The 22,625-nt window shown below is 35.2% G+C and overlaps 4 protein-coding genes across 8 annotated transcripts; 3 read left to right on the top strand and 1 right to left on the bottom strand.

The window, feature by feature from the left end:
* Positions 1 to 1,350: 1,350 nt before the first annotated feature.
* LOC125828545 (uncharacterized) lies at positions 1,351 to 8,198 on the top strand. The gene is made up of 9 exons (XM_049507845.1): positions 1,351 to 2,977; positions 4,027 to 4,764; positions 5,574 to 6,068; positions 6,171 to 6,262; positions 6,356 to 6,443; positions 6,534 to 6,648; positions 6,730 to 6,856; positions 6,930 to 7,104; positions 7,502 to 8,198. The coding sequence occupies exons 1-9, from the start codon at positions 1,484 to 1,486 to the stop codon at positions 8,189 to 8,191; spliced, it is 4,014 nt and encodes a 1,337-aa protein (XP_049363802.1). The 5' UTR covers positions 1,351 to 1,483; the 3' UTR covers positions 8,192 to 8,198.
* A 1,764-nt stretch (positions 8,199 to 9,962) lies between these two features.
* On the top strand, positions 9,963 to 16,150 carry LOC125828531 (chaperone protein dnaJ 49). 5 transcript variants are annotated; one of them, XM_049507830.1, is made up of 3 exons: positions 9,963 to 10,094; positions 12,156 to 13,344; positions 15,446 to 15,467. In XM_049507830.1, exon 2 carries the CDS (start codon positions 12,294 to 12,296, stop codon positions 13,341 to 13,343), a length of 1,050 nt encoding a protein of 349 aa, XP_049363787.1. In that variant the 5' UTR covers positions 9,963 to 10,094; positions 12,156 to 12,293; the 3' UTR covers position 13,344; positions 15,446 to 15,467. The 5 variants fall into 5 exon arrangements, with proteins under 5 accessions (XP_049363787.1, XP_049363784.1, XP_049363786.1 ...); XM_049507827.1 differs by lacking the exon at positions 15,446 to 15,467 and adding an exon at positions 15,268 to 15,291; XM_049507829.1 differs by lacking the exon at positions 15,446 to 15,467 and adding an exon at positions 14,824 to 14,845.
* Positions 16,151 to 18,698: 2,548 nt separating this feature from the next.
* Positions 18,699 to 19,293, top strand: LOC125828593 (uncharacterized). The gene has a single exon (XM_049507905.1). It carries the CDS (start codon positions 18,759 to 18,761, stop codon positions 19,116 to 19,118), a length of 360 nt encoding a protein of 119 aa, XP_049363862.1. The 5' UTR covers positions 18,699 to 18,758; the 3' UTR covers positions 19,119 to 19,293.
* A 2,064-nt stretch (positions 19,294 to 21,357) lies between these two features.
* LOC125828592 (uncharacterized) lies at positions 21,358 to 22,625 on the bottom strand. Its single transcript, XM_049507904.1, has 2 exons — positions 22,439 to 22,625; positions 21,358 to 21,912 (listed from the first exon to the last, which is right to left on the bottom strand). Exons 1-2 carry the CDS (start codon positions 22,587 to 22,589, stop codon positions 21,650 to 21,652), a joined length of 414 nt encoding a protein of 137 aa, XP_049363861.1. The 5' UTR covers positions 22,590 to 22,625; the 3' UTR covers positions 21,358 to 21,649.

Consider the following 22,625-nt stretch of genomic DNA (forward strand, 5'->3'; position numbering starts at 1 on the left):
TGTTATTTTATTCTTAGTGTGGGATAAAAATAATGTTACAATTTCAAGATAACTGATCTCATGATTTTATTCCAATTAAATATGAAATAAATTCATCCTAAAATTAATTATTGCTTATCCCTCGTACCAAACAAGTCCTGAATGGTACTGTCTTGTTCAATTGTTAAGGAATTTAGATGATTTTTTCTGGTCTATATAGGATTGTATTGATTCTAGTGTTAGTACATTTAGGTTTTTTTTTTTTTTCCTTTTCTTCCTTAAAAGGAAAAATAATTAATCATAAGTTGTACTCTAATATTTATTTTAGATTCTTTGTACTTGCGAATTGAATTACACTATGTAATACTAATGTTTTATTGAATATCATTTTGGTGCAAGATATTATACAAATTGTTACTTTTAAGTTGTATTTTGATGAATGATGCAAACACAAACATATATAGCTATGGTAGATAACAAATCACTTGGATTGCTACCTTAAATTCCTACATGTAAATTATAAAGCTATTATAGACAAATCTTTATTAATCTTATTTTTTATGTCATGTAAAATATATATGTTTTTACATTGAAATAGAAATATCTAAAATTTATTTTGATAAATTTTAGTGGAGCTCGAAGTTCCTTTATTTAATTAAATAAGTCGATACAAAATTGGCCCAAATGAGCTCAAGACAAAGCAAAAACAACAAGAACAATAAAATTCTAGCCCAGCCTATAAAGGGAATCGACATGCGTCTATAAGATATCCCTAGAAAATAGGGTTTCCCATTTTGTTCTCCTATCAAAGAGCATACACAATCAAAAATAAAAACTAACATGACAAATGAAATTTAGTGTTTGTCGGTAGCAAATTACACAAACTATTGAATCAACACTAGACAACGGTATACACCCCACGGAGGAAATTGAACTGTGAAGTGAGTAACTAAATTCAACAATCTATAGATGTGCTTTCTCTAATCGGTGTTCTCCATATCGAAACTGAAAGGACAAATAAGCCCCTGAAGAATTATGAACATTTCATCATGTCAGGAGGAAGTGAAGATAATGACAACTTTCTTTGTTTGATGAAAGTAAATTACGCAAAGTCTCAAATTGCCAAATCAACATTACGTAGCACAAGAGTGCTTTCTCCGATTGACTTTCTCTATATCAGAACTGAAAAAACATATCAACCCGAGTGATTATCAAACATTTCTTCATGTCAAGAAGGGGAGAAGATAAAAACAACTTTCTTTCGATCATTCACACTTTTCTCTAATCCCGATCAGATAAATACAACTAGCACTTGTTATAAGGACTTCTAACTATAGCCACTTGAGTCGGCCCGAAGGACTATTATGAGTGGAAATCCAAACTTAGTGGATCATTTTGTACCTTTTGCTCCAATATTCGATTGAGCGGGAGGAACCAAAATTTCAAAGAAGGTAAGCTCTACACATTTGACCCAAAAAAACTCAAGCTTCGTAGAGCCTCAACCATGGCTTCCAAATTCTCTGGTAGATTTTCCATGGAAGACGCTATAGAGAGAATAGTAAACGACCTCAAAACTCAAACACCCATGTCAGAATCAGCTTTAAAGGATCTACAAACCCTTTTGGATCACACACTCAAAACCAACGACCCTATAGATATTGAAGACTTTTACGATGGATTATCTTCAAGAAATCTCTCACCCACTTCGTTAATCAACTCAATTGCTTCAACGATGGATTCTTCACCTTCGAGTGTTTCGCTTTTGGCTTCGAAGGTTTACTTGTCTCTACTTTTGACACCTAATTCTCCTGTATTTACGCTTTTTACTCCGATGGCGTTTTTGTCTCTTCTTCGTTCAATTCGTCAGGGTTTTAAGGCACCCTCTTCGGTTTCCCCAGATGGGTCGGGGTCAAATAGTCAGGGGAAGAAGAAGAGGGGGAGAGTTCGCAAAGGAGGGAGAAATGTTCGGGATGGTGAAAATGAGAGTGAATTTGATGTTAGGATTTTGTTCATTGTGCTTGATAGGTTGAAATTGGTACTGAGTTTAGTCCATTTGGGTAGGTTTCCAGATTGTTTGAAGAGTTTGGTACAAACTATAGCTGAAATTGCAGTTAAAGCAGTTGATTTATGTGGGAATTCTGGGATTTATGGGAGATTTTGTGAGCTGTGTAATCAGATTTTGAGTGAAGTACTGAAGAGTGAACATGGAGATCAAGGGATTTCAGCTGTTGAGGTATTGAAGTCATTGACGCCTTTAATTCTATTGGTTAAATCACCAGCAAGGACTTTAAGTTTGGAATTTGTGGTGAATAGAATGATGAGATTGGCGATAGAATCGAATGATATAAAGAAAGCAATTTTGAATTTTCCAAAGTACATAGTGCAAAAGGCTCCTGAAAAGGCTGAGCCAAGGGCTGCAGCTGTTGAAGCCATTGTGGAAATTGTCAAGTTTATGGACTTTGAAGATCAAAATGAGTTTGCTAGTTATGTGGTGAAGATGTGCCAAGGGAAAGCACATCTGCGACTATTAGCTGTGGACCTTATTCCAGCATTGATGATGTCGCTAAAGGATCCATTTGGGTGGGATTCGAATGTTGAGGTTGAAAGTTCTTGGGGCTTGAGTTGTTTGGAGTTGCTGATTCAGCGTTGTTCTGATGCAACTGCTGGAATAAGGGCTCGGGCTTTGACAAATTTGGCTCAATTGGTGGGTTTTTTCTCTGGGAATGATAAAAGCAAATCTGTGCTGAAGAAGTTTATGGGGTTTGATTCAGTTGGAAATGACGTTTCTGATAAGCCTGGAAGTGTAATGAATAGCATTTTGAAGAAACGGTGTATGGACGAGAAGGCTGCAGTCAGGAAGGCTGCTCTTCTTGTAATATCCAAGCTGGCATCTCTTTCAGACAGTGCTCCGGATGAAGACTTTCTCAAGACATTGGGCATGGCATGTTCTGATCCACTTGTTAGCATAAGGAAAGCAGCAATTTCAGCTCTTTCAGAGGTGAAGTAATTCATGTGCAATTTATATTGTTATTACACTGGTTTATTTCAGTTAAGCCAAGGGTCTATTAGAAGCAACCTCTCTACCTCCCAAGGTAGGGGTAAGGTCTTTGTACACTCCTCCTCTCTGTACCCCACTTGTGAGATTACACTGGGTGTGCTGTTGCTTCTAGCTAAATAGATGGTAGGCAAAGTTTCTATAATGAAGAGATTTGATTCAAAGTCTAGCATCTGCTGCTTAGAGAAGTTGTAACTGCTCTAAATTTTGTGAGGCGGAATGGTTTGTAGCAAGTTAGACATGTTAAAAGAAATCAGTCTTATTAATAACAATTGGTTCCAGTTTCAGGCATAATTGATTGATTGGTATTGATGTTGCTAACAGTTAAAAGTGGACCTCCATTTGGTTTCCTGGATCATCGGTTAGATATTTTATGGTTATCATGTACAAAATAAAAGACAGATTGGGGATGCATTATTATGGAGCTGGTGATAAATTCTGTTCACACTTTCCCACGCATACGTAGTTCTAACTTCTGATCTTCTTTAATTGGCAGTAAAGATGCCATTGATCCAAAAAAATGCATTACACTACCATTATCTCTACATGGTCATGGAGCAAACTGCTTAGTTATATGAACTTTTTCTCCCCTTATTTGAGGAAAGAATACCATAGTCTCATTTTCAGCTACTTGTAGCATACTCGTGGTATCTTTTTTGCCAGTGTCTCCAAACATTTGTTCACTTTTACCTTTTCCGCACACACATTATGCTTACTTGACTTGAGAACCACATGAATCAAGCCCGCGTCTTTCTCCATTTGTCTTTCTAGGTTTCTGTCACTTTTGACCATTTTTTAGGAAAATGGGTGCACTTGCACCAATGTTATCCACTTTGTGCCTTCTGCTTTTCCTTTAATTCTAGTTTTCAAATGTCAAATTAATACACATTCTTCTGTACTTATCAGATTATTCACTTTCCTCTCCATTCATTTTGTGGTATAGCATTTATTACCTAGTTTGATCTCATTTGATGTCTATATTTGCTTTACAGGCATTTAGGATATTCACAGAAGGTAGTGTAGTTAAGGAGTGGCTACATTCCATTCCTCGTCTCATAACTGATAATGAATCTAGCATACAGGAAGAGTGTGAGAATCTGTTCCTAGAGTTGGTTCTCGACCGTATTTGTAGATCTGGATCCAGCAATCTCCTGAATCATGCATCTGAGGGTAATTCAAATGGCAAGGCAGCAGCCTTAGAGATGAAAATGGAATTGTTATATCCTCAAGGAGTTTTAGGTATATTGAGAGAGATATGTGATGGAGAGGTGACACCCTGGGTGAAGAAGATCTGCACAAATTTAGGAAAGAAGAAAAAACTCAAGCCTAAGATTGTCACTACACTTCAAAAGATCATTAAGTCGTCCGAATCTCTGTGGTTAAGCAATTCCATGCCAATAGATAAGTGGACAGCTCCTCCAGGTGCTTGGTTTCTACTCTCAGAGGTGTCCGCATTCCTTTCCCGAGCTACGGATTGGGAATTCCTCCATCATCATTGGCAGCTCCTTGACAAGTATAAAGCCACTGGAGATCCTGATAGCTCATGGGATCCAGGTTGTCTGGAGGAAGGGCTAAATACAACATCAAGCACTTTTTCATGGGCTGCAGATCGTGTGCATCTTTTGCAAACAATCTCTAATGTTTCTATGGATCTGCCACCTGAACCTGCGGCAGATCTAGCTCATAACCTTCTTCAACGTTTAGAGGAGTTCAACATGCATTCGACAGAGGTATCTGCCATCAGTAACATTTCACATTATACTTTCTTGTGTCCTTCCCTTCTTACATTTGTAGAGATTATATGTAATTTGTATGTGAGTTGCTTTAGCCGACTTCCAACAAGTTTGACAAATCTCTTTATAATCTAGGTGCTTCACTTAACTGATTGCCTGCGGTTTGATTTCAAATTTCTTGAAAGGAAGCATTGATATGAAAGTGCTAGAATACATTTTTGTTTCTGCTTTCCTGAACAACTTCAAAATGCCTAACCTCTAGCAATGGATTTATTATTCAGTATTTCGGAATCCACCAGCTACTATGGTTTATTACATATGTCTATGCTCTAATAATTGATAGACAATATTCCTTAGGCTTATGGTCTCTCTTAATGAAAACTTTCAATTGACTAATTTAAGGGAAAATGCCTGGAAACTTTTGATTTACATAGGATAATGAGGTGCATATAAATTAGTTCTATGATTGAGTGTAGCAACTTTGCAAAATTAAGATGTGTTATTTTTTACATTCTGAAACTCTAAAGGAGTAAAATTGAGCTTTTATAATATGTAAGCCTACTGCAAGCATATTTATATTAAACTTCCAACAATAATTGTTGTAGTTTAAGAACACAAATTTGTAGTTTTGATGGATAGAGAACAATAAAATTACAAATGCAAAGGTAGTCGGTTTGGCGTTAATAAGATTATGCCTCTGATTATACCTTCGGAATTTTATAGTAATACCTTGCATCAGTATCTACTTGGTGAGAAAGTTAGTGCATGTGTATAACTGTTATCTGTTAATGGCTTGGCTGTGGCAGGTTAATGCTCATGTGAAAGCACTCAGAACTTTGTGCAAGCGGAAGGCTCTGAACCCTCAAGAGGGTGATTCCCTTGTTGCAAAATGGGTAAATCAGCTAATATCCAAAGCATCCAGATTGCTAGATGCATACATGTCAAAGAATGTGGAAGAAAACGGAACTATCTTTGTCACACCACTTGGGTGTACAACTGGAAAGGGGAAAAGAACAGTGGCATCACACTCTAAATTGTTACCGGAAACAATAACTGCAGTTCATACCATTGGATCTCTAGTCATTATTTGTCCTTCAGCTGATGTATCAACCATTGTTCCCATTTTACACACGATAATCACTTCTGGTACCAGTAACACTAGAGCTAAAAAACCAGCAGTCGCTTCCATTTCCATAAAACAGACTGCTCCTTCCTTGTACATTCAAGCTTGGTTAACCATGGGCAAGATCTGCCTCACTGATGGGAAACTCGCAAAGCGCTACATTCCTCTGTTTGTCCAGGTAAGGCTTGTTCCTATGGATTAAGATTCTGCTCAGCCCAAAAAAAAACTCGACAATATAATTTCCGCTGTTGACACTTTTCTCTTTCATTATGTTTCCCAGGAGCTTGAGAAGGGTGATTGTGCTTCCCTCCGCAACAACATAGTTGCAGTGATGGCAGATTTCTGTGTACGGTATACTGCTCTAGTCGACTGGTGAGTCCATTTGTATTCATAAGCATGTCTATAGCAGCTTGCACAGATCATTTTCCCTGACATAATTTTTATGTGCAATTCTTAATAAAAAAGTTACCTATCAAAAATCACCAAGTGCCTACGTGATCCATGTGAACTTGTTAGAAGGCAGACATTTATACTACTATCCAGACTATTGCAGGTACACTCCTGAAGTCATTCTCTTTCTAAATTTTATGCAAGATCTTGATATAGCTTTGGTTAACTGTCATCTGTCTTTTCTTGTACTCAGAGAGACTATGTCAAGTGGAGAGGAGTGCTTTTCCTTCGGTTCCTGTTATCTCTTGTTGATGAATCAGAGACGATTAGACAATTGGCTGATTTTCTATTTGGAAATATATTAAAAGGTTGTATCTCCGTAAACTTAGCAATTGAAAGTATATTTTGCATGCGAAACTTATTATTCCCTTTTTGCAATTTCTCTGCAGCCAAAGCACCACTTTTGGCCTATAACAGTTTTGTAGAAGCCATATTTGTGCTGAATGACTGCAATGCTCATACTGGATCCAGTAATCCTCAGAATTCACGAAATGAGACCCGGATCTTTTCTATACGGTAATAATGTTATTGTCTATTGTCATTATCTGGTCAGTAACAAGAAACTCTTCTAACTTTAGCTATTGTACAGAGGAAATGATGAGAAGTCTAGGTCTTCAAGAATGCACATATATGTGACATTGCTAAAACAAATGGCTCCAGAACACCTACTAGCCACATTTGCCAAAATATGTGCAGAGATCCTTGCTGCTGCATCTGATGGTTTGCTTAATATCGAGGATGCAACTGGACAGTCTGTTCTGCAGGTACCGATTCCTAACCAATCACCTCAGCTCCCAAAAATGGGAAAACGATAAGGACTTCTTATAAGGTTTATTAGGGGTTACTATCAGTATTTATTGCTGAAGGGTAGTAGTGCATCTCACCTAAAACCATAACAGAAGATTGCTTAAAATGCTTTAACCAACCTACATATAGCTTCAAGGTGAAGTGAAAAAAAGGGTAGTAGTGCATCTCACCTAAAACCATAGTCCGTGGATTTCCTTAATGTTGGACTAAGAAGATTTTGTCTTGTGTTCACCAAGCAGTGAGCCTATATCTCATGTTTTTGTGTGAGGATAACGAGGATTCCTTCACCGGTTGGAGAAATTTATTGGTTAATCAACTTGTTTTGGCACTCATATTGAATTGTATTATGATCAGGATGCGTTTCAAGTTCTTTCTAGTAAGGAGATCCGAATTTCCACTAGCCGTGGATTGACCACAGAATCAGCGGATGTGGAAGAAGAAGGGGCAGATGGAGGAGCATCCTCAGCAGCAAAGGGAAGAGCAATAACACAAGCAGTCAAGAAAAGCTTAATCCAGAATACGATCCCGATTTTTATAGAGTTAAAACGCCTACTAGAGAGCAAAAACAGTCCTCTCACTGGTTCTCTCATGGAATGCCTTAGGAACCTCCTCAAGGATTACAAGAATGAGATTGATGACATGTTGATTGCTGATAAGCAACTCCAGAAAGAGCTCATTTACGACATGCAAAAATACGAATCAATGAAGGCAAAGTCAGCTGCTGCTGAGGCAGTTGCAACCATGCAAAGACCAGATCTTTATCGGTCACCAAGTAATCCTACAACTTCAAGCTTCATGAACAAGAAATCTGATGAGGGCAATACAAAAATTGCTTCAGCCATGGCAGATGCAGTGGCAGCTGTCGCAGCTCGGTCAGTGCTCAGGGAAGTCAATAGAGGAACATCAACACCACCACTAAGTGCAATGAAGGCACCTAGGCTCAAGTCTCATTCAGGTGGAGCATTAAGCAGAGGAGACAAGCCTCCTGAAGTGATTGAGTCTCTAAGGAGAAGGCAAAACTTCGATTCTGATGACGAAAACTGATTCCTTCCATTATCATATCATATATCATATATCATATCATCATATATTATTATAAGTGAGAAGCGAAGCTCCTAACCTCAAAGTTGAGTTACCATTTTGCCCTTCACTTAAATATTTTTTCTATTTTTTAAAATATAAAAAATGTAAAAGTATATTCTACTAAATAATTAGATAATAAACTTTAAAGTAATAAAGATATAATGGAAGATAAAAAGTCATTCAAATAAATGAAGTCCAAACATTTCAAAACATCTCTTATTTAATTTTAAGTTAAAGAATTTGAAGAGTTTCCATTGATAAAATTATATACATGATTTTCCCCACAGAATACATTATTTTGCTGTCTTCTCATTTTGGGTGACAATAGCATGTGAGTTGATTTATCTCACAAAATTATACTTCTAATTTTTCATGTTTCTCTTGATCAATAAATTTTAGTTATATATGTATATAGATAGAACTCAAATTATAGGTTTTGTTTCATTCTTTAGTTGAAATTTTATGTTTTTAACGCAACAAGTGAGAAATAATTCTAGAGAGTTTTTCGTTTGGACAAAAAGTCTGCTCAACATTCATGAGGTAAAACTAATCTATTTGTGTGAGAAAGAATATGTATGTTGTTTCGTTAATTTATTGACAGTAGTTTCTTGGAGAATATAGATATCTGAACTAGAATATTAGTCATTTCAGTGTATTCGATGAATTCTTCAAGAAGGTTAAAGGCGGCATAGACATTTATTTATTGTTTGATAAGTATTATTTTTCATTTCAATGTTGCATATTTTTACTTGTAATCCATTATGAGATAAATTCAGCACACGAAGTGCAATGAGATCTCCCATAATACTTAGAATATATCCTTCAAATTTGTTGTTTGAAAGATCAACAGTGGTGTATAAAAACAAGATTCTCACAACTTCAAGCTATAATCCTTTTGTTATGAGAGCTACCGAGTCTTGGTAATATCGATTCCCTTCATCACTTGGTGCATTCATCGTTTGATCAACTGTCCTCATGGCTTTTAAATGTTGAAACAGAGTCCTCATGGCTTTCAAATGTTGAAACAGAGTCTTGGTAGCTTTTTGTGAAGGCATTGGAGGAGAGATCTAATATTCTAAGCTGAGGAAACATGTTTCCAGTCGGTAGAGATCTAATGGACCCATGCAATTTATTGGATCTCAAACTTAGAACTTTCAGCTTTGGCAGAGTGCCCAACCACACGAGAAATGTGTCGTTGAGGTGATTGTCTCTTAAATCAAGAACATCGAGTTGCTTGCAATTGGTCAAGGATCGTGGGATTTCCCCCTCCGGCTTATTGCCATGAAAGTTGAAGCTTTTGAGTGCACTTCCAATTCTAAAAGTAAAGAGTCCCTGAAAGGCTGTTGTGGTGCATATCCAGAACCTCGAGGCCGCTGTTATCATCCAAACATTGAGGAATTCAAGTTGTTTCTAGCCAAATCAAGCATTACCAGTGATGTCAAAATGCAAATAGATGAAGGAATTTCTGTATGGATAGAACGTAACATTGTCATATACATGTACGAAATGATCATTTTGTTCCAGATAGAACGTGACATTGTCATATACATGTACGAAATGACATTATCAACTGTACACTTTATGTTGCATTTTGTACAACTATTTGCTGCTGTGTTGGTCCTAGCCCTGGTTTGGCTTATAAATATGGGTAATATATATACAATAAAATAGAATAATTAAAAAAAATCATTATCGTCGTCAAATATACGACTCTTTCACTGATGTGGCGCGTGTGAATTGGTCCGACTATAAAGACCGCAAATCTGCTCACATCTCTCATTTTTTGCGACTCTCAAAATCTCCTCTGTCTCTGCTCGCCGTCCGGTCGGTCAGTCGTCTCTTTCGATTTCACTTCCGGTAGCAGGTGAGTAGTTTCCGAGCAGCTATTACAGTTTTTTCCGATCATGTTTTTGTGGAATTTTCAGATGAGATTCGTTTACGATTCAATTTCATGAAACTCAAGCTCTAATTTTCAATATTTTATGGATTATGTTTTTTTTGCTTGATTATGTGTTTATATATATATGAATTTGAGCAATTGGTTGGATGTTTTCCTAATTAAGAAATTGAATTGCGATCGAGGCTCCTTCGTGTGTGTATCGTGATCTCTAGTGTAAATACAGTTATTGACAGTTCTAAGCCTTTTTTTAGTTACATATTTCATTGATTTTTGCTTCATTACATGTTTATATGTGAAGTTGAGCAATTGGTTGGGTATTTTCGTGATTAGGAATGTTGAATTGAGATCCTGCTCCATTGTGTATCTGATTCCTAGTAGAACAAATATTTTTCAGTAGAGCATTTGGTTGGATGCTTTCCTAATCAGGAAATTGAGTCTTATCGTGATCTCCAGTGTAATACAGTTATTGACAGTTCAAACCTTTTTTTTGAAAAAAAAAATTCATTGATTTTTGCTTCATTTCATGTTTATATGTGAAGTTTGAGCAATTGGTTGTATATTCTCCTAATTAAGGAAAATGAATTGCGATTACTCTCCTGTGTGTATTGTGATCCCTAGTAGAACAAGTATTTTCCAGTAGATTTACTTCATTTGTAATACAGTTATTGGCAGTTCAAGCACTAGTTTTCAATATTTCATCAATTTTTTGCTTCATTACATGTTTATATGTGAAGTTGAGCAATTGGTTGGGTATTTTTGTAATTGGGAAAATTGAATATGCGATCACACTCCTGTGTGTATCATGATCCCTAGTAGAACAAGTATTTTTCAGTAGAGTTAATTAATTGTCATACAACTACTGGCAGTTCAATCGCTATTTTTCAATATCTCATCAGTTTTTGCTACATTACATGTTTGTGTGTGATTTGAAGAAATTGGTTGGTATTTTGGTAATTAGGGGAAGTGAACTGGTCTGCTTCTCTGTGTATTGTGATACTGATCCCTATTAGAATTTCTCTTTCTCAGTGGATTTAGTTCGTGTGTAATACATAATAACAGTTCAATGTGTTCCTGTAATAATTTTGAGTGATTTGTTTGGTATTTTGGCAGTGAGTTGAGTTGAGTTGCAGTCACGGTTTCTCTGCGTATCATGATCTGTAGTAGAATTTGTATCTTTTATCAGATGTTCATTTATTTCTCAACCAATGAAGCCTAATTTTCATTTTCTGTTTGTGTGTTAATATTAAGTAACTTGTTTGGTATTTTGGTGATTAGGTGAGTTGAATTTGCAATAGTTCCTTCTCCCTATATTTCTTGATCCTAGTAAGATGTGTATTTTTGGTTGGATACATCTTATTTGTCATACAATCTTAAATAAACAGAGTTCCAATTTCGTATCTCATCGATATTCTGATTCATTACAAGTTTTTGTCTGTTAATTTTGCAATTTTCTTAGGTATTATGATATAGAAAAATTGAATTGCAATCGTTGGTTCCCTGAGTATTGTGGTTTCTAGTAGATGATTTAAGACCTAATAGTTAATATCTTGTCGAATTATTGCTTCATTAGAGTTTTGGGTGACTTTGAGTGTTGACTGGATATCTTTTGTGGTAAGGTGAATTGAATTGCAGGCACTATTTTTCGTGTGTATTGTGATCCTTGTAGTATGTTTATTTTTGAGTGGATTTAGTTTATTAGTAATACAATTATAAAAAATTCAAGCCATAATATTCCACATCTCGTTTTTTGCTTCATTATTCGTCCTATTTTCAGATTTTGTGATATTGATCAACACTATTATGCTTCATTACATGCGCGTGTGCTAATTTTGAGCAATCTCTTATGCATTTTGGTAGTCAAATCAATTTTAAATCACAGCTTTTGTATGTTTATCACAATCTTTAGTAGATTGTGTTTTTTTTTCTTGTCTTGATTGATCTGATATTGACTAATATTGTAAAGTGCTCATGCATGTTTTTGTGTGATTATTTTGAGTAATTTGTTTGGTATTTTTTGGTTATCAGGTGAATTGAAATTGCAAGCGCTTGTATCTCTCTGAGTATTGTGATCTCTAGAAGATCGCATTTTTGTTTCAGAGCTGTGATTTTCTGTTTTAGAGTTTCTTGTCAAGTTGAGTTGAAGTTGTTGCATTGAACGCTAGAATGGAAGGTAACAAGGATGAGGCTTTAAGGTGCATTGGTATTGCCAAGGAGGCCATTGCAACTGGCAATAAGCAGAAAGCACTCAAGTTTATCAGAATTGCACGGCGCCTTAACAATGATCTATCTGTGGAAGATCTTTTGGCTGCTTGTGAAAATCTGGAGTCATCAACTCCTGAGTCCTCAAGTGAGGTTAGAAATGTTGAAAATATGAAAAATGACACGAGTCGTGTTAAGTCTGATGAGGTATCCGATGGGGAGAGGAACTATACTGACGAACATGTGCAGTTGATTAGGCAAATTAAGACTAAGAAGGACTATTACGCGATTCTTGGTCTAGAGAAGGGTTGTTCAGTTGAGGAGATTAGGAAGTCATACAGGAAACTGTCATTGAAAGTTCATCCCGACAAAAATAAGGCTCCAGGCTCTGAAGAGGCATTTAAGAAAGTATCCAAGGCATTTAAGTGTTTGAGTGATGATGATTCAAGGAGGCAGTATGACCAGACAGGTTTGGCTGAGGATTTCGAGTATAATCAACAGCATAATGTTAGGCGCAGGAGGAGAACTGGGCACAGCTATTATGATGATGATTTTGATCCTGATGAGATTTTCAGAGCATTTTTTGGTCGTTCCGATATGTTTAGGACAGCTCATGTTTACAGGACAAGAACAAATGCTGCTCCCCAGAGAGAGGATTTAGGTTCCACTGGGCCCAACTTCCTTCTCCTCCTTCAGTTATTGCCATTTTTAATCATCATCTTACTTGCTTATCTTCCTTTCTCGGAGCCTGAGTATTCTTTGCAGAAGAACTACCAATATCAGTTTAGGAAGATGACCGAAGAACATGGAGTAGAATATTTTGTTAAATCGCATGAATTTGATCAGAAGTATCCTCTTGGTAGTCCTGATCGAGATAACATTGAAGACCATGTTATTAGGGATTACAAAAATATGCTTGGTCGTTACTGTCATATAGAACTCCAGAGGCGACAATGGAACAGGAAGTACCCAACTCCTCACTGTGATAGGCTTCAAACTTTTGGAGTAGCATGAGGTTAGCTAAGTTTCATTTCACTTGTATGTTGTTTTCCTATTGAAAAAGCTTTCCTGCTGTACTGAATTTATTGAATTTTATCAAAATCAGTATTAAATTCTGGGAAGTTTTATGTTATCCTTAGGACCTAAACTAGTCAATATTCATTCAACATATTACACAATTAGTGTACTACCAGGGATCAATTTGTATCAATGGCACCCAAAATTATTGTGACTTTTATTTAGTTCATCCCCAGCCTCACAGGTATATAGAAGTATGCATTACCACAAGAAGATATATTTTGCATTGAGGTTCAGAAATGGAAGTCGAAGAGAAATAAAGTTCTCTGATGTATTCAAGATAAAGAGAGAAATAAACTTTCCTTCCACTCTAAAATATAAAAGTCGATGCAACATAGCTGTCATCGGTCCTCGCCCACCCGAAGCTCCTGTCTCAGTCACTGGCCCTAGCTCAGACCTACCACTGAAGTACTTTTCATCTAGCATTGCTAATTTTTAAGCAAATCTTAGTACTCTTCAAAATGTTTGAGGGTTTTTGAGGTCTTACAACATGAGATAACCTTTATGTATTCCGGACTCCCATATGAAAGTGATAATTTTGACCATTCATATTTTTAAGGCATGTCATGATTTTTAGAAATTCATTCTGTGGGGAGAGTGAAGGGAACGGGGGAATATGAACTTGACTATCTTTTTTTTGTTTACATATCATTCTCCTCCTTTACTTATTTGGACTAAGCCGTAATAGTTGTTGTTTGCCATATCATTTTCTTTCAAGAGTTATTGTATGTCATTTCCATTTTCTCCCCTTAAACTTACATGTGTATGGTGGATGTCAACTTTACCATGTATAAGTGTAAGGATCAATCGTGAGTTAAGCATAAAGTAACTTATTTATTTTATGTGGTTGCTCTCCTTCAACTACCTCATGTATCTCTTTGGAGCAATACAATGATATGGATTGTTTGCTGGGTTGACAGTTATGATGTATGTATTTGGTTGGTCCCATTTTGGGTTTGAGGCATAAATTCATTTTGTTTTCTGTGTTTGCACTATTTCAAGTTTTAACCACCTACCTTATCTCCCTGTGAAGATAGGTGATATAGATGGTATGAGACATGAGTTATGTCCTTTTGTGAATGAACAATCCATAGCAACCCAACATTTTTCTTAACATAGACTTTCTCTGAAAAATATTATAATTTGGAGTCTTCTTATCATGTTTGAGTTCTTGCTAATACAATATTTTCTCTGATCTGCTTGAAGCTTTATATCGACACTCATTCTCTAGTATCCTATTTTATCTGTCATGATAATTTTAAGGTGCGGTATTAAGGAATTTACTGTGCTGACAACACAGTTCTTCACGTTGATGGTGGTAGTGCTTAAAAAGGGGCATAAATTTTTTTTCATTTTTTCCCTTAATTGAATGCTTTCTTTTTCCTTATCCTTTTTTCCCATAAAAGATTTGTTCTAGCTCATCTGTGGAGTAGGGCTGGGGAAACATAAGTCTATCTTTAGTTCTTGAGCCCTTTTGTTTTCTAAGTGGAAGACATGGTGGAAGGATAGGTTGACGTCAGTGGGCTGGATTATATTCTGGGCCTGGGCAATGCAGCTTCTTTTTGAAACTCGTCGCTCTTTATCCTTGATCCTGAATGCCTGAAAGATGACTGACTGAAGCCTAGTTTAATAGAATCTTTTTACAGCTGTATCTGGAATGTTAAAAAATTTGTTTGTATTGCTTATAACTGTAGGATCTTATTTTCCTAACTATGATTGTTTCCGTATATTTTATCTGTATTTCAGGTCTTCTTGATGCATATTATCAAACTACGCAGATTAGTTTGTTGGCAATTCTCTTTTTATATAGTGATGACTTTGTTGATTTGATGTCCTTGATAATTTTTTTCCTGAGGCTTAGCTTCTTGCTATGTGCAATTTTTGGAGCAAATGCTGCACCATCTTGTATTTTATGCACATCTGAATGACATCTGCTAGTGTACACGAATATGTACAGAGAGACCCTTCCCACTTCCAAGTTATTTCAAATTCTTATAGTGCAAAAATTAGCCTAAAATGTTGTGATTTCTCTATTCAAGGTATTGATGCAATAGCGTAAAGATTTTCCCCAATACTTATTAGCAGGCTCTGAATAGATAGAATTGCAGCTCAATTATTATCGTGTGCAAATCCGAAGTCAAGGCATGATATATATTCATATAAACATATCCGTTCTACATATTATTACCCTAATGCTCAAATGTTAATGGGGACTGCCAGTAATTTTGCTACTTTTTGCTCTATTGATCTTGCAGGTTTGTTGACTATAGATGGGATGAAGCTTTCAGGTGCTAGTTGAACATTTTTGTCTGCCAAGAAAAGGCTTGGTTTGGCAGATAAGGCAAGTAATGAAGCTTTGTTTCCACAAGTTTTGACCTACCATCGTTCTCGTATTGTTATGGATGTCTGTTCACTTTCCAACACCCATCTTAATGACCAAGAAAGAATCGAGGCTGCTGACACCTTATTTACACTTCCCCTTTCGCAGTATTGTTATTTTTGCAGTGCTCGGTACTCCCATCTATTAATCGCTTCCATAACCTGCTAATACAGCTGGTTAGTTGCAGGAACTGAAAGGAATGCAAATATGATGAAATAAGCTTTTAACATATTTTCCAGTGCTTTATAATACTTTGCTTCCGAGATAGATACCTTGTAATCTTGTATACTATAGCTAGTCGTATGCATATTTCAGACTGTTAAACTGTATGGTGAGTGAAATACGCACGCGAAACTTTCCAGAAGTTCCTGATTTACTCAGTTGTTTCAGAAGCTAGTCAATGCCTCTCCAGGTTTGTATCCACTACATGCACTTTATTACCCTATGATCTGTGCAGTATCTTAGATCCTATTCCCTCCATTCCGATTTATATGACACTATTTCCGTTGAAAACATTTTGAAAACAATCAAACTTTATACTTCCATTTTACTCTAAATGAGAAATTTTTATAGTCAAACAAATGCTCCAATTTGTTGTTGCACTTGAGCTGAGTGTCTTATGAAATAGTCTCTCTACCTCCCTTGGGTAAGGGGTGTAGGCGTAGGGTCTGTATAAACTCTACTATGTTCTTGTTGTATAGTTTAACATGAGAGGCGTTGATTCGAATCGTGTCATATAGTAAATACGAAAAGAGGTGTCAACACTCGACCTCTTTACAAATGTAGATGTACTAACGTCAACAATTACCTTACATGCCAATCAAGCTGAAACTGATTATATGAATTCTTGTTGTTTTATTTAAGTTTAATTTATATTATCGTCACGCTAAATAAAGGTCGGACGAATCATGGCCTTGAATAAATAAGAGAAATGTGGGGTTAATTATTGTATTCTTTTGATTTATTATTCTAAAGTAATTTTGTTAGGTTGATTCAATTGGGATCTGAAATCAAATTTTCTAATTTAGTTGTCACATGGTTGTGTCGTCTACAGATCTGATGAAATTAACTTTCGAAATTCGAATCTTGAGACCTGTCAGAAATATTGAAAATTTCATACTAATTGTCTCCTTAACAATTATTAGTGACTGTCCACTTGTTTTTGACTATGCTACAGTTCCCACCACTGTCTTTCTTCTTTTCCATTCAAATAAATGCATAATAAGATTGCGTACGAAAAATTCATATGATAATGAGTTTTTTTAATCTCCATGAGATAGTGGTAAGGTCTGCGTATACGATGCTTTCTTCAGGCCCTATTTAGTGAAATTTCATTGGGTATTGTTGTTGGTATACACCATCATCTTTTAACTTCACTTGTGGGTTTACATTGAGTATATTGTTGTTATTTGCCGTTTGCTATGTATGTTAACACAACTAAGCTTTTTTTATTTTTTATTCGGTGATCGATATTCATTTTTTATCTTGATTAATTCGATTTGTGATATATACTCTTTCTTTTATTGTTTCAGATAAAATGTCCCTTAGGAAAGACTTCGACTTTAATACAACTAAACTACATGCATACTTGTTTTGTTTCGTCACAATTATGTATTTTTATCAATACTTCATAAAATTACTTGGGATATGTACAAATTAACGCATTATTTTTATATAGAAAGATTGATATCTTTCGAGTCTTGTGTTTGACACCAAAACTTGTTATTATTTAGAGATGGTGGTATATTCTAATAGGAATGTGATTTTTCCTAAGCCCCTCGTTAATGACACTGTTGATGTCATGATTCTTCTGGGAGAAGTTAATTTCTCAGTTACTAAATTAATAGTTATAATTCTAGAAAATCATTTATTTTGTTGAAGAAAAATTGAAATTAAGAAGAAAGTCACACTTTAAATAATAGTTTTTACTTTTTAGTTGCATAGTCATTTGAGAAATCAATCCTGAATGAAAAAAAAAACGAGGGTCTTTAAGTATAACAACATATTTAATATAATTTGATAAATAAAATAAATATATACGGATCCTATTCCAATTATTATGAATTAAAGAAATTTTAGATCCTTTTAAGTAACTTACAAAAATTAAAATTCTTAACCCTAGTGTGTAAGTAAGACAATATTTTCCAGAGTGGAGACTCTATGTTAGGCTAGTATTCTATTTTTTTTTTTAATTTAAAATAATAACCTATCAATGTTTAAATTGTTTCATTTGACTTTATCACATAGAGTGGGACAAATATACAGGCATTTAGAAATGTAAAGAAAAGAAAATTCTACAAATTGTATCTTTCAATGACTTTAAATAAAGTAATTAAATGCGTCTGATGTCATTTGTGTTTATTTTTTTCAAATTAGTTGAAAGTGTTGAAAAGGACTAGTTGTTATTTCTTTGTTTTTGCTTCATTACACTCGTGATTAAAATCTTGAGCCCTTTCGATCTTTGTTACGTTCACGAACAGAATATTAGCTTGATCCCCCACTTTCACTCTGTTTCTGTTCGATCAATTGGTCTTACAGTTAGGCAAACTTATATCATTACGTTCACGAACAGAGTCTTAGTTTTAGCCCCCACCCCGTCTCTATTCGATCAGTAAACTGTTGGTACATAAAGGGAAAATGGTCTGAAAAATACTCCAATATTGACCGAAATTGTTGTTACGATACCAAATTTTATGGAGGACCTTTTACCCCTGCATTATTTAATAGTGTATTTTAAAGGTATATATTATGCAATATTTATGATGTCCGCGTAGGCACATATATATCTTTAAAATACACTCGAGCCTTACCCACCACCACCCTACCTCCACACACTAAAACGCGTAACTCAATAATAAAATGTTATAAGACCAAAAAGTTCCACACATCTACTCATTTCCCTCTTCACCAAACCAAAAAATAACAGAGCAGCAAACAAACTCCTCTTCAAATTCACTCGCATTTCCGTCAACATGAACATGATCGACGATCAACGCCGCGGTCCACCACACGCGGCCTTATTAGCGGTGGTGGTGATAGCAGTGATGATTGTTCCGTCATTAATCGGTGAAAATGGCGAAGCAATCACTGAATTCATCTCTGAACTTCTTACCCCAATTGGATTACTACTTTTGCCTATAATTTTACTTCTCACAATTCAATTTCTCTCATCTGATAGTGCCTCTTTTGTTTCGAGTATTTTTTCGAGTGGTGAGCCAAATTCTATTCATCGTGCTAGTGGTTCCCCTGTTGGTGTTGCTCTTGTTCTTCTCCTTGTTCTGTTTCTTCTGTATAATCCAATTTCGTTCTTTGGTGGTGATGATGAAGATTGAAGAAACGAAGAAGCAAAATGATTCAGAGACGGATTTAGAATTTAAATTGGATGGATTCAAAGGCTCTAACATGAGGAATTTGATTTATACGATTTGAGATCTATTATTTTATTTTACTTTTTTTTAATACATATACAAGTTTCGAGCAATTTGAACTAATAAGTTACGTGCTTTATTTGTTCATGGGTTTAATATTTAAGATTTTTAGTACAAAATGTATTTGTATATTTTGAAATTATAAGTTCAAATTTTAGTTATTTTTCGCGTATAATATTGTTCTAAACAAGTTGAGATAGTTTTTATGGATATTTCATGGTAGTTGAATCTTATAATGTCCTGTTAATAGATCTACAAGATCTTTCACTAAGTGGTTGCTTTTTTAATTATTTTGTATTTTGATTAGTTTTTGGAGGTTTTCTTGTGTTTTTAGGTTAAGTGTATAGTAAAATAAGCCCCCCTACTCTTTTTTTTCATCCCCTACTTGTTCATTTGCAATTACTAGTTTATCACAAGAAAGTCGCTCCTATATAACTTATATGCACTTCACGATTTTCATATGTTATGGAATTTCGAAGAATAAGTAAAGTTGTCAACTTCAATTATAATTCGCGAGTGGAATTGTTTTTCTCCTTTCTCTAATAATCATGATTATGAACTTTACGAGTTCAAGATTCTAGTTATGTAAAGTTATTGGATTCTAAATTCATAATATATATATATATATATATATATATATATATATATACTGAATTTATAAATACAAATAAATGTTTTTGAATCAAAAGTACTGAGTTCGACTAAACCTCTATATAAGTTGCTTAATTTCCTATGTTATAATAGTGTACAACTTTTTCATTATTTGTTTCTCATCTTGTGATTTCTTGGAAGTTGAAGATGAGATTTCTTGCCTTCTTCTCATTGCCTTTTTGTAAGAGGAATATGAGTACACTATATGGGACCTTTTAATTTGGTCTTGTAATATCAACTAGTGCATTTTGAGAGAGATGTTTGTGTGTGTGCATTTGTGGGGTTGTTGGGGGTGGGGGGGGGGGGGTCATTTTTCTCTTTTCTCCTCTAATAATTTCTAAGAAGTTGGTGATATGTCATATTTTGATTTGACATCTATACAATATAGTTGTACAAATTTTCTAAAATTATGTAACTATACAAATTTTGTCCAAGTAGTATAAAAGTTTAAATTTTAAAAATGGAATTGCAACCTCTAGGTTGTTGAAACCTCAATATCACATGACGCTGTATAGTTGAAATTGAAAGATTAAATAGTATTAAATTTATACGTTTGAAAAGTGTCACACATTATAAACTATAAAAAGCATAAGATTATGAAATTATACTTATTTTTGAGACATTAACAAGATGAACCATCCACTATGTTGGGATGAATATGATTTCTCCCCTCCTAAGCAGAGGTCTCGAGTTTGAGTTTTAGATACGGAAACAATCTTGATAGGAAATGATTTCTCCTTTAATGGGTCTTATTCGATTGCTAATCTGAATTAGTCAATACAAATACCAGACATCGAGTGAAAATAAAAGAGAATGAACCACTTACGCGTTTGTTTGAATTATATGCATACAAAAGAACTTTCCAACCCTTGACTATATATAGGAATTGTTTCCCTTACTAAACCCCTTTTCTTTTCTCTTAAGAAAAACTCTATTTTTCTTTCTTAGAGAAGACATGTCACATTCAAGAATGACTCATCTATTACAAATATGGGAAATTTCTACTCTAATTGAATGTGGGACAATGAGATCCCACCACCCATGTAATATGCCTTGATTTATTTAATTGCTAAGTAATAGGAGTGACGATTAGGGCACAAAATGTTTCACATTATGAATCGAAAAGGTTACACTTAAGAGGTAGACAGTTTATTAGTGGCTCATTCCATGACTCGAATTCATTGATGTGTAGATCAAGTTATATATGCTAACAGGATACATAATCTTTTCACTATTACTACAATTTAATTGGTAATAGAAGGTCATTACTCTATTTTTCAAGTAATCAACCTTAACTTTATAGTATATAAAAAAGTTACACTATCAAACGCAAATGATACAACTCTCACAAAAAATAAAAATCTACCACACTTCATGAATATTTCTTCATAATCTTCATAAGTAGGATAGAAACACTGAAGACATAATTAATAGAAACAAAGACAGGTAAACGACATACACAGTATAACCCACGAGTGGGGTCTGAGAAGGATAAAGTAAACAAAATCATGCATTTGAGGAAAATTCTCCACCTTCTGAAGTGTTTTCACTTGATAGAAATTGGTAAAAAACTTTCAATTTAAGTACATACAATCTGAAAATTTACATCCATTAGAAAAACATCATAGCGAGGTTCAGCCTCAGAAAGAAGATGACCATGCAGAGCCCGTCGATCCAAGGAAACTGCTAAATTACAGAATACGAAAATCGAAATAGTAGCTACTAAAGATGCTTCCGTATATGAGATACAGAGATGCAGCAGAAAAATTCTGATGTGTTCTTAATTAGCCAGGGCCAACTTTGGGAATGTCATAGTGCTCACTCATGTTTGCCAAGTACTGATTGAAATCTTCAATTCGGTCACGATGTGATTTGTTAGCAGTCTTGGCCATCTTATGCATGTCGATCCTCTCTCTTTGTTCTATGTAGCGCCTCTCTGCAGGGGTTAAATTATCATCCCAGCGACCAGCATTTTCTTCACCAACAGATTTAGTTGCATCTGTGGTCTCTTCCTTGGTGGAATTATCTATGGATCCACTACCACCATCTACATCCAGTAAGAAACATTTTAGTGAAGCGGCTAAACAAGAAAAACGACATATAGTCTCTCACAAGCACATAAGATTCAAATGTTTTTGCTCTTTTATCTTAGGCTGAAAGTGGAATACGCCTTGGTTACTCATCCAATACTGTTTGGAAACTATGAGAACGACAAATAGCCACTAAATGAAATTCAAGCTGATAGAATGTGTCAAAAGCTGCAGTTACTCAATGTCGAAGAAGGCTCAATCTTGAGAACATTTGTTAAATCATAACTTTTAGCCCTACTGATCATATCGTTAAAAACTAACATGCATGAGCATAGTTCCATTAGATGAATGAAAATTGGGATTTTAAGACCATCAGTTTGAATCACAACAATAAACTGTTCAATCCATTATGGATTCATCTATCGTTTTCATTGTACTACAACTTGAATGCAGAGGGAGGGTGGAACTTGGAAGGAATCAACAAAATAGGAACAGTAATAATAAAAGCATAAAATTTATGCACTTCAAGATATCACTACTCACCAGTTGAAAGCTCGTTTTCTGTAACCTGGGAGATTTGATCATAATCCTTCTTTTCCTTCTTTTTCTTTTTCTTAATTCCAGCGGCTTTTACATCCAATGCCTTTCCCTTTAGTTTCAACTTCCCGCCAACCACATTATCATATGCAGACATTTTCTGTCAGGAAGTCAAAAACATTAAGCTTTGGCC

Source organism: Solanum verrucosum, unplaced genomic scaffold (assembly GCF_900185275.1).
Source record: "Solanum verrucosum unplaced genomic scaffold, falcon-dt-bn FXZP01000273.1, whole genome shotgun sequence".
Classification (NCBI taxonomy): Eukaryota; Viridiplantae; Streptophyta; class Magnoliopsida; order Solanales; family Solanaceae; genus Solanum; species Solanum verrucosum.